The following is a 16,862-nucleotide window of genomic DNA, read 5'->3' as shown; positions in this document are numbered from 1 at the left end:
TCCTCTCCCTAGGGGTGGTAGTCCTGTAAGGATAACTGAAACAGCTCAGCGCAGAATGCACAAGGCGGAAGAAAAATCCTCGTGTTGGCTAAAGATAAAATCTCTGCCACGACATGCTAATATCGCTGACAACTTTATATAGACTAAACAAGTCATGCTAGTATAGAAAATGATGTGCAATAATACAATATACAGTGCTCAACATAGATGTGTACCCCAACCGATTTGTTAGAAACCCTGGCGTATCCTTTAAGAGTTCTATGGTATACTATACAGTACTTGTACACAAATGAGATTTGCGAGTGTGTACAAAAATGTAACTTCTAACACATTTCTTTAATGTTGCAAAAATGATTACGCACAAATCAGACTCTAACAAAGCAATTTTTTTAGATTAAGTTTACGTTTTAAGTTCTGAACCAGCTAATCATCAGTGTTCTGAAAATGTATTTGCATGGTGTTCACTGCGAAATTTTCAAGTGAGCTCAGTTATGTCAAGCTATGTATAGTTGCTCCTCAGCATTTTTCATACAAATGTGACATTACTCAACAAAACGTGTTTTTTCCCCCCTTCTTTTCTTTTGAGGTTGCAGCATGCATCTAAAACTACTGACACATTTCCTCCTTACATGGCCATGGTTTTACCTTAAAATATGTGCTTAACAAATTTATTAGACCACCACCCATCCCAAAGAGGATTTTTGTTTCCGTAATGTTTCCAAATTTTATTTTTAATGCTGAAATATTATCCATTAATGTTCACTAAAATGCTCAGTATTGATTTTGTTAATCATTTTTATTAAAATGTCAATTATTTACTTGCATTCCTGAACAGAATTTTGTGTGTGGTTTAAAAAAACACACAATTAACACAGGCAAATTCAAATACCACTTTGCCCCTAACTAATAGAACATAGAATAGAAATGCCCTATTTGTAATTGCACAATCCACATTGAAATTTATGAACCTATTTACAAAACCATTCTTAACTTTATTCTCTTGAAATAAAGTTGATCGATTCCACGTGTCATCACTATAGCAGCCATCTCCCATCTTAAAAAGCATCACATAAGCAGTTAAAATGATTTGGACTGGGTGTACTAATTTGAGTATTTTAGAAATTTAAAACATCTTGTTCTTAAGTGGCAGAGGAAATTTTAGTCTCCAGTATACTGGAGCCTGTTACACTGAAAATAGTGGACAATGAAAGTGGACACTCAAGAGTCAAAATTTAATTAAGGGTAGAACTGAAAGGGGCAGAGTGTTGTGTGCAATTCCAGCACAATGTCACTTTGGTAATGGATGTCACAGGATGGTGGCCTCATGAGGAGCACTGCAAAAGGCTCAGAAAGGAGACCACAGAAAGAGCTTGCACATTTATTGTAAATGTAAAGGGGAACATACTAATGGTCTAATATCTACATAAAAATGTTCAGATATCATATTTAAGCATACCTTTTATTGTCAACCAAAATTTGTAATTTGGTATTTTCTTCAGGTTATTGGTTTTCTGTTGTGCCCTGTGATTGATTGGCAACCAGTCCAGAGTATAGTCACTCACAGTCCACTGGGATAGGCTCCAGCCTGCCCACACCCTTAATACATTTAGTGGTAGAAAATAGATAAATGGTGTTTTAAAAACACAGACTTAAAACTATTTAAGAGAAAATTATTAGGTGCAGCAGTGATTCCCAAACAGTGTGCTGTGGCACACTAATGTATTCAGAAAGATAAACAGGGATGTTGCAGGTTAATGATAAGATTTCACTTAATTTGTCCAGAAATTATATTTATTAATTACAAATACATCATTGTTCTTCTACCTATGACAGCGACATAGAGTGACATGCTGAACAATTAAATAGTCTTCCATTTGATGGCAGAAGGTACAATCAACCTGTTGCCACTGATACAACAGAATAAGTCATGGCTTCAGTATCAGAATCATCTTTATTTGCCAAGTATGTCCAAAAAACACACAAGGAATTTGTCTCCGGTAATTGGAGTCGCTTTAGAACACCTTTGAGACATAAAGACATTGACAAAAACTGTCACTGAGCAATAAGGGGTTGCTCGTTATCTGGTAATGCCGGTACAATTTTATTTTATTTTTTTGACAATTGTCCTCTAGCACTTAGAGCAGTTCGAATGACTAATATAGCAATAGTCCGGTGCAATGACCATTGTGCAAAGGGCGCCGAGACTTCAAGCGAGTAGTGTGATAATCTGGGACAATGTTGATTGTGTAAATGTTGCAGATACTCCTCCATCAGTGTGCAAATGGAGCAGATGCTACTCTGGCATGAGTGGCCAGTATTGGTCAACAACAGATATGCAAATAGTGCAGCCTGGCGAGACTACTACAGTGAGTGCACGAGTGTGTGCAGCATAATAGCTAAATTCAGTAAGAAGATTTTTTTTGTGGGGTTGGTGGTGTGCTGTTAGATTTAGCTATACAGGGACGCACTGATCTAGAGGAACGTTTTATGAGTCAGAGGGCAGTGATGTTGGGCAATTTTTTTCACACCAATTTCTATTTCACACTATGGATTTGGCTTTGTCCACATGAGTTTAAAGTCATGTTGGATCGGAAACACTCCTTTTGACAAACTGTTTCCGCAAAGTTGTTTGTATGGAATTCCACAAATCTTAAATTCTTATGATGAAAGTAAACTCTAAATTGAGCAAGAGCTCTTTCTCAAGACTTTTGTACATACTGTATATTGCCTTGTGATTATAATTTTTTTTGTATTCATTCATTGAGGACAGTCGGCTAACAGTAGTGTTGCACAATTTGAAACTCAGGGCAAACATAACAGTTTGGGCTATCTTCATTGTTCATGTTAAGAAACCACACATCAGATTTGAATGTTGCGTTGAAAAAGAAGGGGGGAAAAGGTTTTTTTAAAGGCTCACATTAAAAATATGGTTTGGAGGTGATTCTGAGTTTGTGATTGGTCGAGGTGTAATCAGATACCCGGAAGTGATGCTTTGGGATTAAAAGACGCAGGAGTGGAGCGGGTGCTTGTGCAACCTTTTTCGCATATATAGGCCGTCAGTTCTACTTACTTGTCGGACTATTCAATACAACCAGGAACATACTTTATAACTAAGAGGAGAACGAAATGCTTTCCAACTGTTAAAGTACTTGTCCTCTGTCCTCTAGACACATTACATTAAAAAAAAAAAAAAACGCACTTCGGGCTCTAATAAACTGGAAGCAGCGCTTTGGGAATTATGTTCACCGTCGTTTTGTGGAGACGCTAACATTTAAATATAGCTGCGGAATAATGAGGGTGAACATTAAAAGTGTATAGCAGCCCATCACCATGGATAATGGACGGAAAAAGAAGCTGACGTTTTTTACCATTGGACTCATCTTTCTGTTGAGCGGCGTGGAATATGGTAAATATCTCTTTGAAAATGCTATGTGCCCTTAGCTTGTAAGTACAAAAGGATATCATCTTTTAGGAATTGGTGATACTTTAACCATCTTGATTTGAAGGTAATCACATTGAACCAATTAACTGCATGTGACTCTGTACGCTGTGCATCTACAGTTCGGTACATTTTAACAGCCAAGATAACGTGATTAGTTTTGATGAACACTGTTCATTGAACATGCTTATGCAAATATCTATGAAAGTGGTCGCGGACTACTTGAATCATGATTACCCCCGTGGTGGACATTTCAGCTAGATGCCTGAAGAAAAACATTGGAGGATGTTCTCGTGTTTTTCTGTAACCTAGACAGTTTTATTCAGACACAAATTGGAACTTGATCTTAAATAATGACTGTACAGTATGTTCATGAATTGCCTACGTCATCTATGTCAAACTCAAGCCCGGGGGCCAAATTTGGCCCGCGATTTAATTATATTTGGCCCGCAAGACCATATTAAATGTGTATTAGAGCTGGCCCGCCGGATAGCACATGCGCCACTATTAGAAATCCCAGAATGCTTTGCTAGTGTGTTGATTCATCAGTCTCGGCGCCTCTTCCCTTTCTGTTGCAGTCGTTAGCAACTATGCTACCAGTCTCCTCGAGCAAATTTACACTTCCCCTTCCCAAAAATGGCCAAACGAAAGATGGAAAACGGTTAACTTCCAAGACAGGTGGCAGGCAGATTATCTGTTCACTAAAGTAAAAGACAGACCTGTTTGTTGTGTGTGAAGCAACGTGGCTGTAACAAAGAATATAACATAATTGAATTGATGTTTTTTTAATGCCTTGTATCAGCTCCTAGGAAGGGACTGTTAATAGTTTGAGGTTTGGATTTTTATTGAAGAACATTCTTATTTTTTTGGGTTGTTGGCCTTTGAAAAATGTTTTACATAAAAAAGAGGGAGTTGGAGATGGATAAATAGAATATAGAGAGACAGAAGAATTCATGTTATTCATGTGAATTCAGTTTGACCCCCCTGCCCTACATAATTTCTTGGTTGTCTGGAATCTATTGTCCGTATTGATGTGAAATTATTAATACTGCTGACTGATTAGCTTTCCTCGGTCACTCACTATTCCACACAGAAGATACAGCATAAAACAACTTTTTGTGGAACTTAAAATTACTTTGAGGTACAGTATATAAGATGAATTTTCCAAAGTTACATTCTAAAACAACAAAAAGGCGTGTCTGCTTAATCAAGGAGTGATTCGGGCATACAGCGGCTGAAAAAAGTATTTAACACGTCACCGTTTTTCTCATTAAATATATTTTCAAAGGTGCTATTGACATGAAACTTTCACCAGATGTTGTGAACAACAAGTAATCCATACATACAAAGAAAGTAGAACAAATAAGATCAGAAATTAAGTTGTGTGTAATAGTGTGAAATGACGCAGGGAAAAAATGTTGAACACCCCACCTGGTATTTATTTAATACTCTGTACAAAAGCCTTTTTTTGCGATGACAGCTTCAAGATGCCTCCTGTATGGAGAAACTAGTCTCATGCATTGCTCTGGTGTGATTTTGGCCCATTCTTCCACACAAGCAGTCTTCAAATCTTGAAGGTTTCGTTGGCTTTTTTATGGACTTCGGGTTTCAGTTCTTTCAATAGATTTTTTTATTGGTTTCAAGTCAGGTGATATCTGGGCCATTCTAGCGGCTTTATTTTTTTTCTTTGAAACCAGTTGAGTGTTTCCTTGGCAGTATGTTTTGGATCATTATCCTGCTGAAATGTCTACCCTCATTTTATTTTCATCATCCTCATAGATGGCAGCAGATTTTTGTCAAGAATGTCTCAGTACATTTGCCTATTCATCCTTCCTTCAATAATGTGAAGTTTACCAGTATAATTTGCTGAAAAGCAGCCCCAGACCACCATGTTCATTTGCACTCACATTCACACTGTCACTGAGTGGGAACTGAACCCACGGTCCCTACACCAAAGTCAGTGTACTATTTTTCACAAGGTTCTTTTTTTTTTTTTTTTTTTTTTTTTTTTTTAAAACTACAAGGGTCAGAAAATTACATTCTTTTGAAATCATGCCTATTTTGTGTGATGTGCGAGGATCTCTACAGGCCTATAATTCTGATGACCTGAGCGGTATTTGTTCTCATAAGAATTTATAAAATTTTGGTAATCCAGTTTGATTAGAAAATGTAAATAAATCAAGAGTAATAGTATAAGTAATAAGTATGTATCTGTTCTAAGCAAATCCCTCTTGTCTTTGTCCCCAGCTGTGATACTCCCCACTATATGGAAGTATTTGCAAACATTAGAGGCACCATCGTACTTCCTGGGTTTGACCCTATCAGCCTTCAGCCTTAGCGGTCTCCTTTCGGGACCACTGTTTGGCCACTGGTCTGACAGAACGCGAACCAGCAAAAAGATTATTTTGTTTGCCAACCTTTTTGAGATTGTGGGTGAGTTCACACCTCTCTTGCATTCAGATCAGTCACTTGTACATGCTTGTGAAAATAAAACTTTTTTTTGTATTTAACTGTTCCCTTCTTTTGACTTTTCAGGTAACTTAATGTACTTTATGGGCTTTTCCAAGTGGTTCCTACTGTCAAGCAGACTCGTGGCAGGTAAGGCATCGTCATGCGTTTACATGATCTTTTAGTCATTGTTTCTTTATTTTCGTGGGAACATTTTACAGTACTTTGTTGCTGTGTAGGCGTTGAAAACTAGTCTGTGAGAACAAAGTAAAATTGCATGCCTGCAAAAGTGCTCAGTGTAGTCATGTGCGAGTACTTCAAACCATTATTTAAACAATCATCATAATCTTTATTTAGATTGTTACAAGTATAAATATAGAAGCGTGTTTGTTTAGAAAAATGATATGAAGGTCCTCTGCCAAGTTCCAAGGGAAGCTATGAAATAAGCTATTCACACCAAAAGCTAACATCAACAACGGAAAATACCAGGAACTTTTTTGCACGGTGAAGGTAATCACAATGGTGGCATTAAAGTTCCCCTAAAGTGACTGAAAAATGTCTTCTACATTTGACACACCGCAGAGAAGAGTATTAACTAGCCGGACAAACTTAAATGTATAAAAAAATAATGTGAAAATTATGTGAACTGACACTTCAAAATGGTCAAGAATTGATACATTCTTTCAGCTTCCAAATGCTGTGGGTGTGTCGATGAGTACTCTGAAAATACCGCCCCTTGGAACTTGCAGCTGTCAATCAAATACGTGCCGTCGGGTAAGCCGGGAGAGGAAATTTCTCAGCGATGCACATTAAATACGCTCTCATGTGCCGCAGAGAGGCACTCTGTGGCAGCCGGGCAGCCTCTGAGCCCGGGACAATTTTCCCTCCTTTGCTTCTGTTGCAATTCAGCTGGCCATGCATCACTCTGCTGTGGACGCCAACGGTGCACCAGATGCAGCCACAACAAAGTGATGGACCGCTGTCTCCCTGGGTGTGTTTTATTATAAAAAAATATAAAAATGTCTGTAGTTGTAAAATTGGCCAAGTTATTATGAATAAGGAAGTGGCAATTCCGCCGAATGGCCACTGCAGGGACTAAGAGCGCTTGGTAATTATATAGTGTACATTTTCCATGCCTGCATAAAAAGCCAGTTATGCAAGATCCCAGTAGATGTAAAAAAAAAAAAAAAGGTTTTTATGACCCATCAGGTTTTATTAAACTGAAGTCCAAGGATAGCTAATTACGTTGTAACCCAATTTTCAAATGATCTTCTCCAAATCTACAAGAATGATCTTCCTGTAAAGCTTGAAACCTATTGTAGGAAATAATTAAGGAATTAAGTGCCCCAAAATGCTTGCGGTAACGGGCTTCAAAAATGCATTCAGAAGAAGAAGAATCCCCTTTTATTGTCATGAACATTCATGCATGCACACGAAATTTGTTCTCTGCATTTTACCCATCACAGTGAACACATACACATGTTAGTGGAACAAATTCCAAATGAGTATGAGTGAAGGAACCACCTACCAATTTATGTTGTTGTCATAAAGTCACATGATTTTGTTAGATGCATCACAAATCAATTTCTTCTATTTGAGTTCCAGTATTGTAATGCAGTTATGCTGGACATGTTCTCTTTAGGCATTGGCACAGGTGCTGGCTCGTCCATCTTCGGTTTCCTCACCAGAAGCACAGCCCCAGAAGATCGCTCCACTGTGTTTGCCGCTGTCATGGTGTGTCGACAAGTGGGCCTTCTGATTGGTGAGTGGTACAATGCTGTAAAAGATGAATTACGGTGGGATGGATTATTCATCCATCCATCCATTTTCTGTACCATTTATCCTCACTAAGGTTGCGGCGTGCTGGAGCCTATCCCAGCTATCTTCGGGCGAGGGGGGGGGGGTGCACCCTGAACTGGTCGCCAGACAATTGCAGGGCACATATAAACAAACAACCATTCACACTCACATTCACACCTACAGGCAATTTAGAGTCTTCAATCAACCTACCACGTATGGTTTTGGGATGTGGAAGGAAACCGGATTACCCGTGAGGATGAATTATTGCTTTTTACAATTATAGCTCACTATGCTGATGTAGTCATTGGTGTTCATCCATGATGGGTCCGGTGGTAATTGTGCATTAGGAGAAGTGGGGCTTTTTTCTAAAAATTTATATTTAATAAACAGCAGTGTTTCCGTTGTGTAAGTAATGTCTGTTGCTCTGTGATTTACTGGCAATCAGTCCAGGGGTTACCCTGCCTCCCGCCCAAAGTCTGCTGGGATAGGTTACAGCTAATCGGTGACCCTGAACAAGATGAGTGTTAGAAATAAACACCTGCTACTTTATTGTGGTGACTTTATGCCTGATTACCACATTTTACATGTACCTTTCATGTAGGTCCAGCATTTAACATCTTCCTGAGACTGTGTGATTTCCATCTGGGTCCTTTTGTGGTCAATACATACACTGCACCAGGGGTAAGGACACTAAGGACACTTATATTTTGGAGGGTTTATAATATTTAATTACGTTAGAGGAATATATGTGCAACCAACTTCTGCATTTGGCAAACAGATCGAAGCGCTTCCTTCCGGCTCAGGTGAATGGTGAAGGGGACCAAGACAAAGCAGCCGTTGGAAATTTAAACATTTACAATGTCTTTTGCTTCATACAAAATGTCTTCAGGAGCTAAAGATGACAATATCCGATGTTTAGGCTTCGTTCGTGGTAACATATATCATATTTATATACTGTAAACTAATGATATACGGTTTGTACATGTCCTGAGTGTTAGAAATCTGACCTTTTTTTCTGAAGACATAAGCCATAAAGAAAACTAAATTTTAGCAAGTTTGGGTTCAAACCATCATGTCATCAACCCGTTGTTTTGCTAGTTAGCCCATACACAGGAAGCCCGCTAACCTGTTTTCCAGGTTTGGTCACGTGACATTCCGCATATACCGCATTGCTTGGGCATACAACACTCAAGCCTACACATGCACTATGACAAATACTATGACTGCAATTTTTTAAAAGTTTTTACCTTAAACACATTGAGAAAATGTTACAAATGGGAATTACACTAATTTTGTGCAAACTTTTTATCTTCTTCCTTTGTTTCTTATAGTTATTCATGTGTTTATTGTGGATTCTTCTTCAATTGGCTGTGGTCTTCATGTACTGGGATCTCCCACCACTGGAAAGAGGGAAGGACACTCTTAAAAAGCGCAGTGAGATGGGAAATGAAAAAAGGATAGAGGAAGAGGAAGCTGAGGATGAGGATGATGAGGAAGTAAAGCCACTGATGCGATCTCAGGAGCTGGTGGGCTCCTACGGCTCTGTGGTCACCGCAGACTCTCATAAGAATCACACTACTGCAACTTCTGATGCAACCTTGAATCAAATTGCCCCATCTCCTGAGCCATCAGTGTCCCGTGAGTCCTCCAGTCCCTTTAAGAACTTCAGTCTCTCACGAGGTAGGTGGCTTTATGGTACAGTGGATATCAAAAGCCTACACACCCCTGGTAAAATGCCAGGTCTTTGTGATATAAAGAAATTAGACCAAGATAAATAATTTCAAAACTTTTTCTACCATTAATGTGAGCTATAACCTGCACAACTCATTTCAAAATAATAGTTTGAGAAGGGAAGTAAAATCAAACAACTGCAATATTGTGGTTGCACAAGTGTGCACACCCTCTTATAACTGGGCTGTGGCTTTCTTCAGAATTAATTACATTCACTCTTTTCCAGAGGGGAAAAAAAAATTGTCAGCACACACCTGCCACCGTTCGTGACTTATTAACCTTAAATCAATTTCAGATGTTCTCGTAGGCTTTTCCTGATTTTTATTTATTTATTTTTAAATGTTATTTTATTTCTATTTATTTATTTTTTGCTTTCAAGCTGAAGCCTGAAGTTTTTGTACCAGCACTGAATGCTATTTAAAACTGTTCATAATTCCTTCCATCTTGTCGAAGGCCCCATTTCTAACTGAAGAAAAACAGCCCCAAAGCATGATGCTACTACTACCATGCTTCAGTGCAGGTATGGTGTTCTTTTGGTGATGCCTTTGGAATACCTTTGGAATTTGGAATTATGAATTATGGCCAAAAATTTCGACCTATAAAAAAAATTTGAATTGAATCTTTTGGCCATAATTTCAAAAGATATATTTGGTACAACACTGCTCATGACCAAAAGAACATTGAAGTGAAATGAAAAACTGTCAGGAAAAAAATTTAGAACAGCTGAAATTTATGAGGCACTTTAAAGGGTGGCAGCTGTGTGATGACTCGCATTCAACATGAGTTTGAATATGAGTAGTTAATTCTGACAGTCATGCCAGTTATAAGAGGGTCTGCAACCACCTTGTTTCAGTAGCTTACTTTTTACTCCCCCTCTCGTAGAGATAAAAAAAAAAGAAACATTTTGTTGACTTGTAAAGGTTATAGTTCATAGTAATGGTGGCAAACGTTTTTAAATAATGTAGCTTGTTCCCATTTATATCACAAAAACCTGAACAGGGGTGAGTAGCTCGGAAGATGTTTAGTGAGATACAGTATATTATGGTCATCTACCACCATTAAGTTTTATTTGACTTCACAAATTCCGAAATGCACTTCTATGCGTCCTTTGACCTTTTTCTTTTGCAACTGTGACTGCAGAGTTCCTGAGAGAAGAAGTGGTTGTTCTGCTGGCTGCTCAATTTATCACCCTCTTTAATCAAACAGCACTGGAGGTACAATACATAATCTTTTCTTTTCCCCCCCTGGAAAAAAATCCAACTTTTTTTTTCTTAAACAGTATATAATGAGAATGCTTTTGCTTGTCCTACAATGACACTGTTGCATGTGCTTTAATAATAATTCACCACTTGTTCTCCAGACCATGGTGACACCACTGACCCAAAAGTATTTCAACTACGGGGAATTGGAGAACAGCCTCATGTACTGTCTCTGCGGCGTGGAAGTGATTACTGGCTTCCTATTCGTGCGCTGGCTGAGCCGGCGTGTTGCTGAGCGAGTAATTCTGGCTGTTGGCCTTAGCATTTGCAACATTTCCTGTGTGTGGTGCCTTATCTTCCTGGCTAACCCGCTGGGTGAGTCTGCATTATGGCCTACGTCATATGCTACCGCAACGCTGTGTAACTTGCAGGGAATGTTTTATCTTCTGATTAAAGCATGGACAGAGCTCTACTATCTCCCCAATAGCTGCTTAGGATTCTTTGACTATTTTGTTTGTGCTGATCAACCAACAACAACAGACTTTTATAAAGTTAGTTCAAGTAAATGTTCCAAACTTGTTTCATAAAAGTGTTTTTTGCAAAAGCCTAAAGAAAAGTTTACCTTAGCTAACATGCAATAATGGGGCACCTCCTAAAAATGGGCCTTTCATGAACCTGTTTTGGATTCTGTCTTTGGTTTCCCATGTAGGTGGTTTCCCATGGCGGCTGACAGAGTTTGTCATAGGCGTCTTTCTGCAGGTTCTGGGTCTGCCGTTTGTAGCTGTTGCCCAGGTTTCCCTCTTCTCCAAAGTTACCTCTGAAAAAACACAAGGTAAGAAACAGTGCAGCCCAAAAAAAAGTAAGAACTAAGAGCTCAGATTATTGCCAATGGTTATACTTTGGTCACATGTAAAACAGGGTCATAATAATTTTTGATTTTATTTTCATTAAATTTAGTTTTTATTTCATTTTGCGGTTTTCTTTCATTTAGCCGTTTTTTACAAATTCAATTAGTTTTAATTGGTTTGTTTTGTTTTTTGTTTTTTAAGTGAAGGTTTGTTAGTTTATTTTTTTGTGTGGAAAATGCATAATTTTAGTTTTTATTTGTTTCAGTACTAGTTTTATTACTTTTTATTAATACAGGGTTTTTATTTGGTGCCGTGTAATAAAAACTCTACTAAAGGTATAATTTTAAAAGCATTTAGATTAAAAAAACAAACATCTACAAATCTAATACAGGTACTGTATCACAGTCCACAGAATTTGAAGTACAATAAGTGCAGTGCATAATATTGCTTTAAAAGTTTGATGTATCAAAATGCAAAGTACAACCATACATGAGACACATACTATAGGGCTATTTTTAAATATGTTAACCTAGCATTCTGTCCATTATTGTGAATAAAAACAAATTCAAGTCCTTGCGTGTTGAATAACTGAGGTGTCTCAAATACAACTATGATAGTCTCACTTTCCTTCCGTTGCTTCTCAGGTGGACTTGCAGATTTGTAGCTTTTATTCCCATTGAATATTTCCACAAATATCACCTGCTTCTACTACAAGGTTACTTGCGCTTATCTGTGACAGAGTCATAGATTGACAGATCAGTAGTGGTCACCACTATTGGCACCCATGAAGTTCATGTACTAAATGCAGAATATCTCCCAAAGGGAATGAATCCACTGAAGCAAAATTTTTCTACAGAGAACTTGTGTTTGATATGAAAGAGCAAATGACAAACAATATTTTATGGACAGTTTAAACAAAAAAAGAGCTTTTTAGCAATGCACACAAAGTATTTTTACAGATGGCGCAATGAAGCCTTTAAGGAAAAGAACACCCTGCCAACACCCACCCCGATGAATCATATAGACTGGCCTAGAGATCAACATCCACCAGACCAACTAAATTAATTGACACAGCAAACTTATATCTCCTCTCACTTGCCACTCTGCTGTCTTTTTCCTGTCTTAAAAAAAAAAAGGTCTTCTCTTCCTTCCCTTATTTATGTTTCCCAATTGTTCCATCCTATGTCATTTTTGATTGGCCGGCAGGACCAACCCCTGGATGTTCATTGTCCTAGCAGTGAAACATTGCTGAACAAAGTTAATGCCACGCTACGCCATGCTTCTGTCAGTCCGTCACCCTGCCCCAGGGCAGCTGTGGCTACACAAGTAAAGTGTCTTGGAGTGCCTAGAAAGCGCTACATTTAATTTAAAAAAAAAAATTCAGTCTTTCATAAGTATGCCTAAAATCCGTTATATATTACGTGCTGTTTTTCCAATTTGTTGTCATTTTTTTTATGTACTGTATATGATTTTGTAGATTCCTAAATGTATATAATCTTCTTGATGTCTTAAATCACTAGCAGTCTTCATTATCTTGCAGTTCTGTTATAGCCCCCTATCCCCTCAGAGCATTTGTTATATGTACCTTAATTGCTTTACGTGAAATGTGTTGCTGGTTTTGCAGGTTTTAGTCAGGGGGTGCGTCGCTCAGTTGGAGGTCTAGCGACCATTCTGGGCCCTCTGTGGGCTGGTGGCCTCACTGACAACATGTATATCATGATGGGTGTGATGATGGCACTGCTGGCACTCCTAACGGTAAGCAACATACAACTAAAGGAAGCCTGAGAAAAACACAGTTTAGAATGTTCCTAGATCCTCAAAAGATCTGTTAACGTAGAGAAAAATAAACATTGACTCATCCTAAAGATGAAAAAATAGTTATCATACTACTGTTTTGAAGAAATGTAAATATGAGAGCCTCTTTTATGACTGAACCTTGATGTGACAATATATTTTTCTACAGATGATTCTTGCCTTCTCTTACAAGCGGCTGGTTGAACCTTCTCAAGAGGAAGAAGCAGAAAGCGGCGATCTCTGTTAATTTAGCTGGTGAGGTTGATGGCGATCAGTTGCGAGTCAATGAATATACTGTACTGTATTTATTTTTTTGCTTTAGTGGAAATATTATTGTTTTAAGTGATTTTAAAAGTTGTTGTTGTAATATTTGAAAACTGCTGAATTTAACGCAAGCAAAATGTACGCACGTAGGCGAAGTTGATAGTACCTTTCTGTTAAAAGAAAATCCCACACTGGTCACTGAAGCAATTTATAACCAGTGAGACTGGATTTTGCCAAACACCATATTGAAAATCTACGAAAGTTCTGGAAAAAGTATACATTTTTGGCTAGTCTCGTCGGCTCGATTTATAAATGCAAAAAATGAAGATTACAAAGAGGAAAAACACTGTACCTTCTGTGAAACATCGAAAGAGGTTCGGTTGAATATCTGCACGGTACAAAAAAACCCTCCTTTTTTTTCAGCAATATCAGTTGCATAATAATTTTGAACATAGTGTATGAGTCCTGATATAAATCCTTTTGAACTGTTGAGAAGGCACCCTTCAAACCAGAGACGGGTGGAACTCATGGGGAATACCCTGCCAGTTCTATTAGGGTTTTTTTATTTTTATTTTGTTGTGCCATTCCAAAGCAAGGCCTGATATTTTAATTTATTATTACTGTACCTTTTTTCAGTTTCAAGTAATTTTAGTGACCATTGTGGTTTTGCCTTTTTTTTAATGAAAGGTTGCCAACAATTTTGCCTATGTGCTATTTATATAGTCGTTTGAGTGTGACGATGGCTTGGATTTTGTACATTTTATCTAATACTTTTTTCCCTTTCTGCCATAGCAAAATGGGAGGTTCTGTTTTGAACCACAAGATTCCTTGACGGTTCCATTACCCCTGCCTCGTACCACAGGGCCCGGTCCTTCAACATTTTTGCACACAAATGAAGATAAAAGGACTTATTTGGTGAATATGTACATTTCCCATGGAAATTTGGAGGCCAACTGACATTGTGTCCAACTGTCATCTTGTGTGCTCCAGCACTAACAATATTTATTTCCTGATTTAAATTATGGGTTGAAATTATATATAATAGTTATATGTACAGTATATAACATGTACTGTATATATACCTGACGTATTAACTGGTCAATATAGGAATAGCATAAACTACTGTCTTGCTTTCAAGGTGGCATAACAACAACAACAACAAAAGGTTCTGGTTATAATGTAGTACCTATACTAGCCACTAGTGGGCACACTTGGACTTCTAAAGTGGATGACAATTGAACTTCATGCCTGCGAGTGTAATGTTTTTTTTTTTGGGGGGTGGGGGGGAGCAAACGGTTGCATGTTCAGTTAAACGTATTAGTGTATTCAGTTAATTGCCAAAGTAAACAATTTTAATAATTTCAATAAGTCCAACAAAATCTAAAAATATCAAAAGCAGAGAAATTCAATTGTTTTTAGCCAAAATGTATTTTTCTGAATAGTCCTTTATGAATGTTGATGAAACTTTCAGTGCTTTCGTTTTATGTGTAGCTACCAATTTTGATATAACTAACCTTGATTGCTCTAAATGTTTTTCATTAAAACATAATGCTATAAATCATTAAACTGTACATGTTAACTTTGTGTATCCTTATTTTTAAGTTGCATTTCAATTAAATCGTTTGATTATTAATACGGAACATAGAAGACACATTGCTATAACAAATTATGGAAAAAAACTGGGGGAAAAATATGCAGTCTGAAGTAAATTAACTGTCATAGATTTTCTAATGCATACTTTTTCTTAATCTGTATTCTCTAATTTGGTTCAGAATTTACAAGAAAAATGTGAGAAATATATTACAGAAATTTTTTATTAATGAGAAAACCCTTGCTGATATGATTTGAATATATCTTCTAATTCTAAAATTATATGTTCAATTTCATCATTTATACTGTATTTTTTAAAATGAATACATTTCCTGGTTATACACATAAAATGTAAATATAGGCACGCACGCACACACACACACACACACACACACACAGGTGAAGTAGCTGTTAATGAACCCTAAAAAAGGATTTTGGTACTCATCAATGCTGTTAACTTAGGGCAACTGTGGCACAAACCTTTCATTGTGCAGCAGTCTAACACATTAATATTTACACATGCAATTATTGTTTTATCAAAAAAGACGACAGTGCACTTATTTATGTATAGAATGAATTTGCTAAATGTTTCTGCTTTGAAAGAAAACAATAAAGCTTTTATTGTCATTGTCGTGTAAAACAAAATTGCAGGTTCTAACAATTCTAGAACGTTACTGTGGGTGATGGCCCACTGTGTCGGAACTGGAAACGAGCGACAACTTGAGGCGTTTCTTGCCCATGACGACGTGTCGCCTGCCTGGTGACATGGTGGCGAGTGGGTGTGGCTTCAACCGTGAACTCCAGTTGAACTTGCTTTATGTAGGGCGGTGCAGACTCTAAAATGTTACCAGACCAGATACAGAGATATTTTGAGATTTTGCCTCTTCTTGTCCCCCCCCACCCCATCTCAAAAGGGTCCCCCCTCTTCCACAACCACACGCACGCATACACACACGGACACTAACTCCAATCGCACTTGGCCTGCAGCGGCAATCTGACCGAACAGCGACCCCGCATATCAGGGTCAGAGGTGTAAAACACGTCAAATGTCATATCAACAGTAGTCCTGGTGTGTTTGGTTCCTTGTTTCCAGCCAATCACAGGGATAGTTTGAGGCATATAAAGCCAGGATCGACAATAATAACAGACGTGAACTTTTGATGAACTGTGTTTTTCTCCAGAAGGGGCAATGAGGGCATGTAGAGTTTAGTAGGGCTTAAGTATTTTCATTGTTTTAATGTTTTTTGTTTGTTTTTTTGTATCTTCCGGGCTTCGTTAATGATTTGGCTGGGATAAATTTGCATGATGTGCTGTGCCTGTGACATTAACATGGTGTAGACTCACATCCCCATTTGTATAACCATACTGCAATATCATAATTTCCCTCCATTTTCACATTTTTTCCCCTGCACTGTCACATGCATTGGGCACGAAGTTGATAGTTCAAGAAGGATACAATTTACAAGACTTTCATGACACTAACTGAGATGGGAATAAATAGCAGTATACTCTAAAGCTTGAGCATGAAATGTCAGGCCTGTAAAATATTTAGTTGCACACTCGTGTCTCACATTCCTTTTTGCCGATGTGTTCCATTACACAGTCAAATCAAAATGGTGGCACCAGCAAAAACCTGTGAAAGTATGTGAGTGTCCATACGATGGGCCACCCTTGAATCCGTTTAAGATCAATAAAACATGTGTCACTCTGAAGAGGTGCAGTGTCTCAAAAACAAGACGCTGATGGGTC

The 16,862-nt window shown here is 37.9% G+C and overlaps 1 protein-coding gene across 1 annotated transcript; it reads left to right on the top strand.

Moving 5' to 3' along the window:
• The first annotated feature begins 3,006 nt into the window (after positions 1-3,006).
• mfsd8l1 (major facilitator superfamily domain containing 8-like 1) lies at positions 3,007-15,654 on the top strand. Its single transcript, XM_061684764.1, has 12 exons — positions 3,007-3,406; positions 5,687-5,872; positions 5,975-6,037; positions 7,530-7,649; positions 8,289-8,368; positions 9,019-9,367; positions 10,559-10,632; positions 10,779-10,992; positions 11,327-11,449; positions 13,090-13,220; positions 13,429-13,514; positions 14,316-15,654. The coding sequence occupies exons 1-11, from the start codon at positions 3,331-3,333 to the stop codon at positions 13,504-13,506; spliced, it is 1,494 nt and encodes a 497-aa protein (XP_061540748.1). The 5' UTR covers positions 3,007-3,330; the 3' UTR covers positions 13,507-13,514; positions 14,316-15,654.
• The last annotated feature ends 1,208 nt before the right edge of the window (positions 15,655-16,862 follow it).

The sequence above is a fragment of the Phycodurus eques genome, chromosome 8, assembly GCF_024500275.1.
Source record: "Phycodurus eques isolate BA_2022a chromosome 8, UOR_Pequ_1.1, whole genome shotgun sequence".
NCBI classification, from domain to species: domain Eukaryota; kingdom Metazoa; phylum Chordata; class Actinopteri; order Syngnathiformes; family Syngnathidae; genus Phycodurus; species Phycodurus eques.
Note: the sequence above shows the minus strand (reverse complement) of the source record. Positions and strands in the feature narration are given on the sequence as shown.

What these genes read in the sequence shown, in the direction of transcription:
- mfsd8l1 (XM_061684764.1), top strand. Translation starts at nt 3,331, where the DNA reads ATGGATAATGGACGGAAAAAGAAGCTGACGTTTTTTACCATTGGACTC. An exon ending in TTAATCAAACAGCACTGGAG is followed by an intron (nt 10,633 to 10,778) that starts GTACAATACATA and finishes CTTGTTCTCCAG; the next exon opens with ACCATGGTGACACCACTGAC. An exon ending in CACTGCTGGCACTCCTAACG is followed by an intron (nt 13,221 to 13,428) that starts GTAAGCAACATA and finishes ATTTTTCTACAG; the next exon opens with ATGATTCTTGCCTTCTCTTA.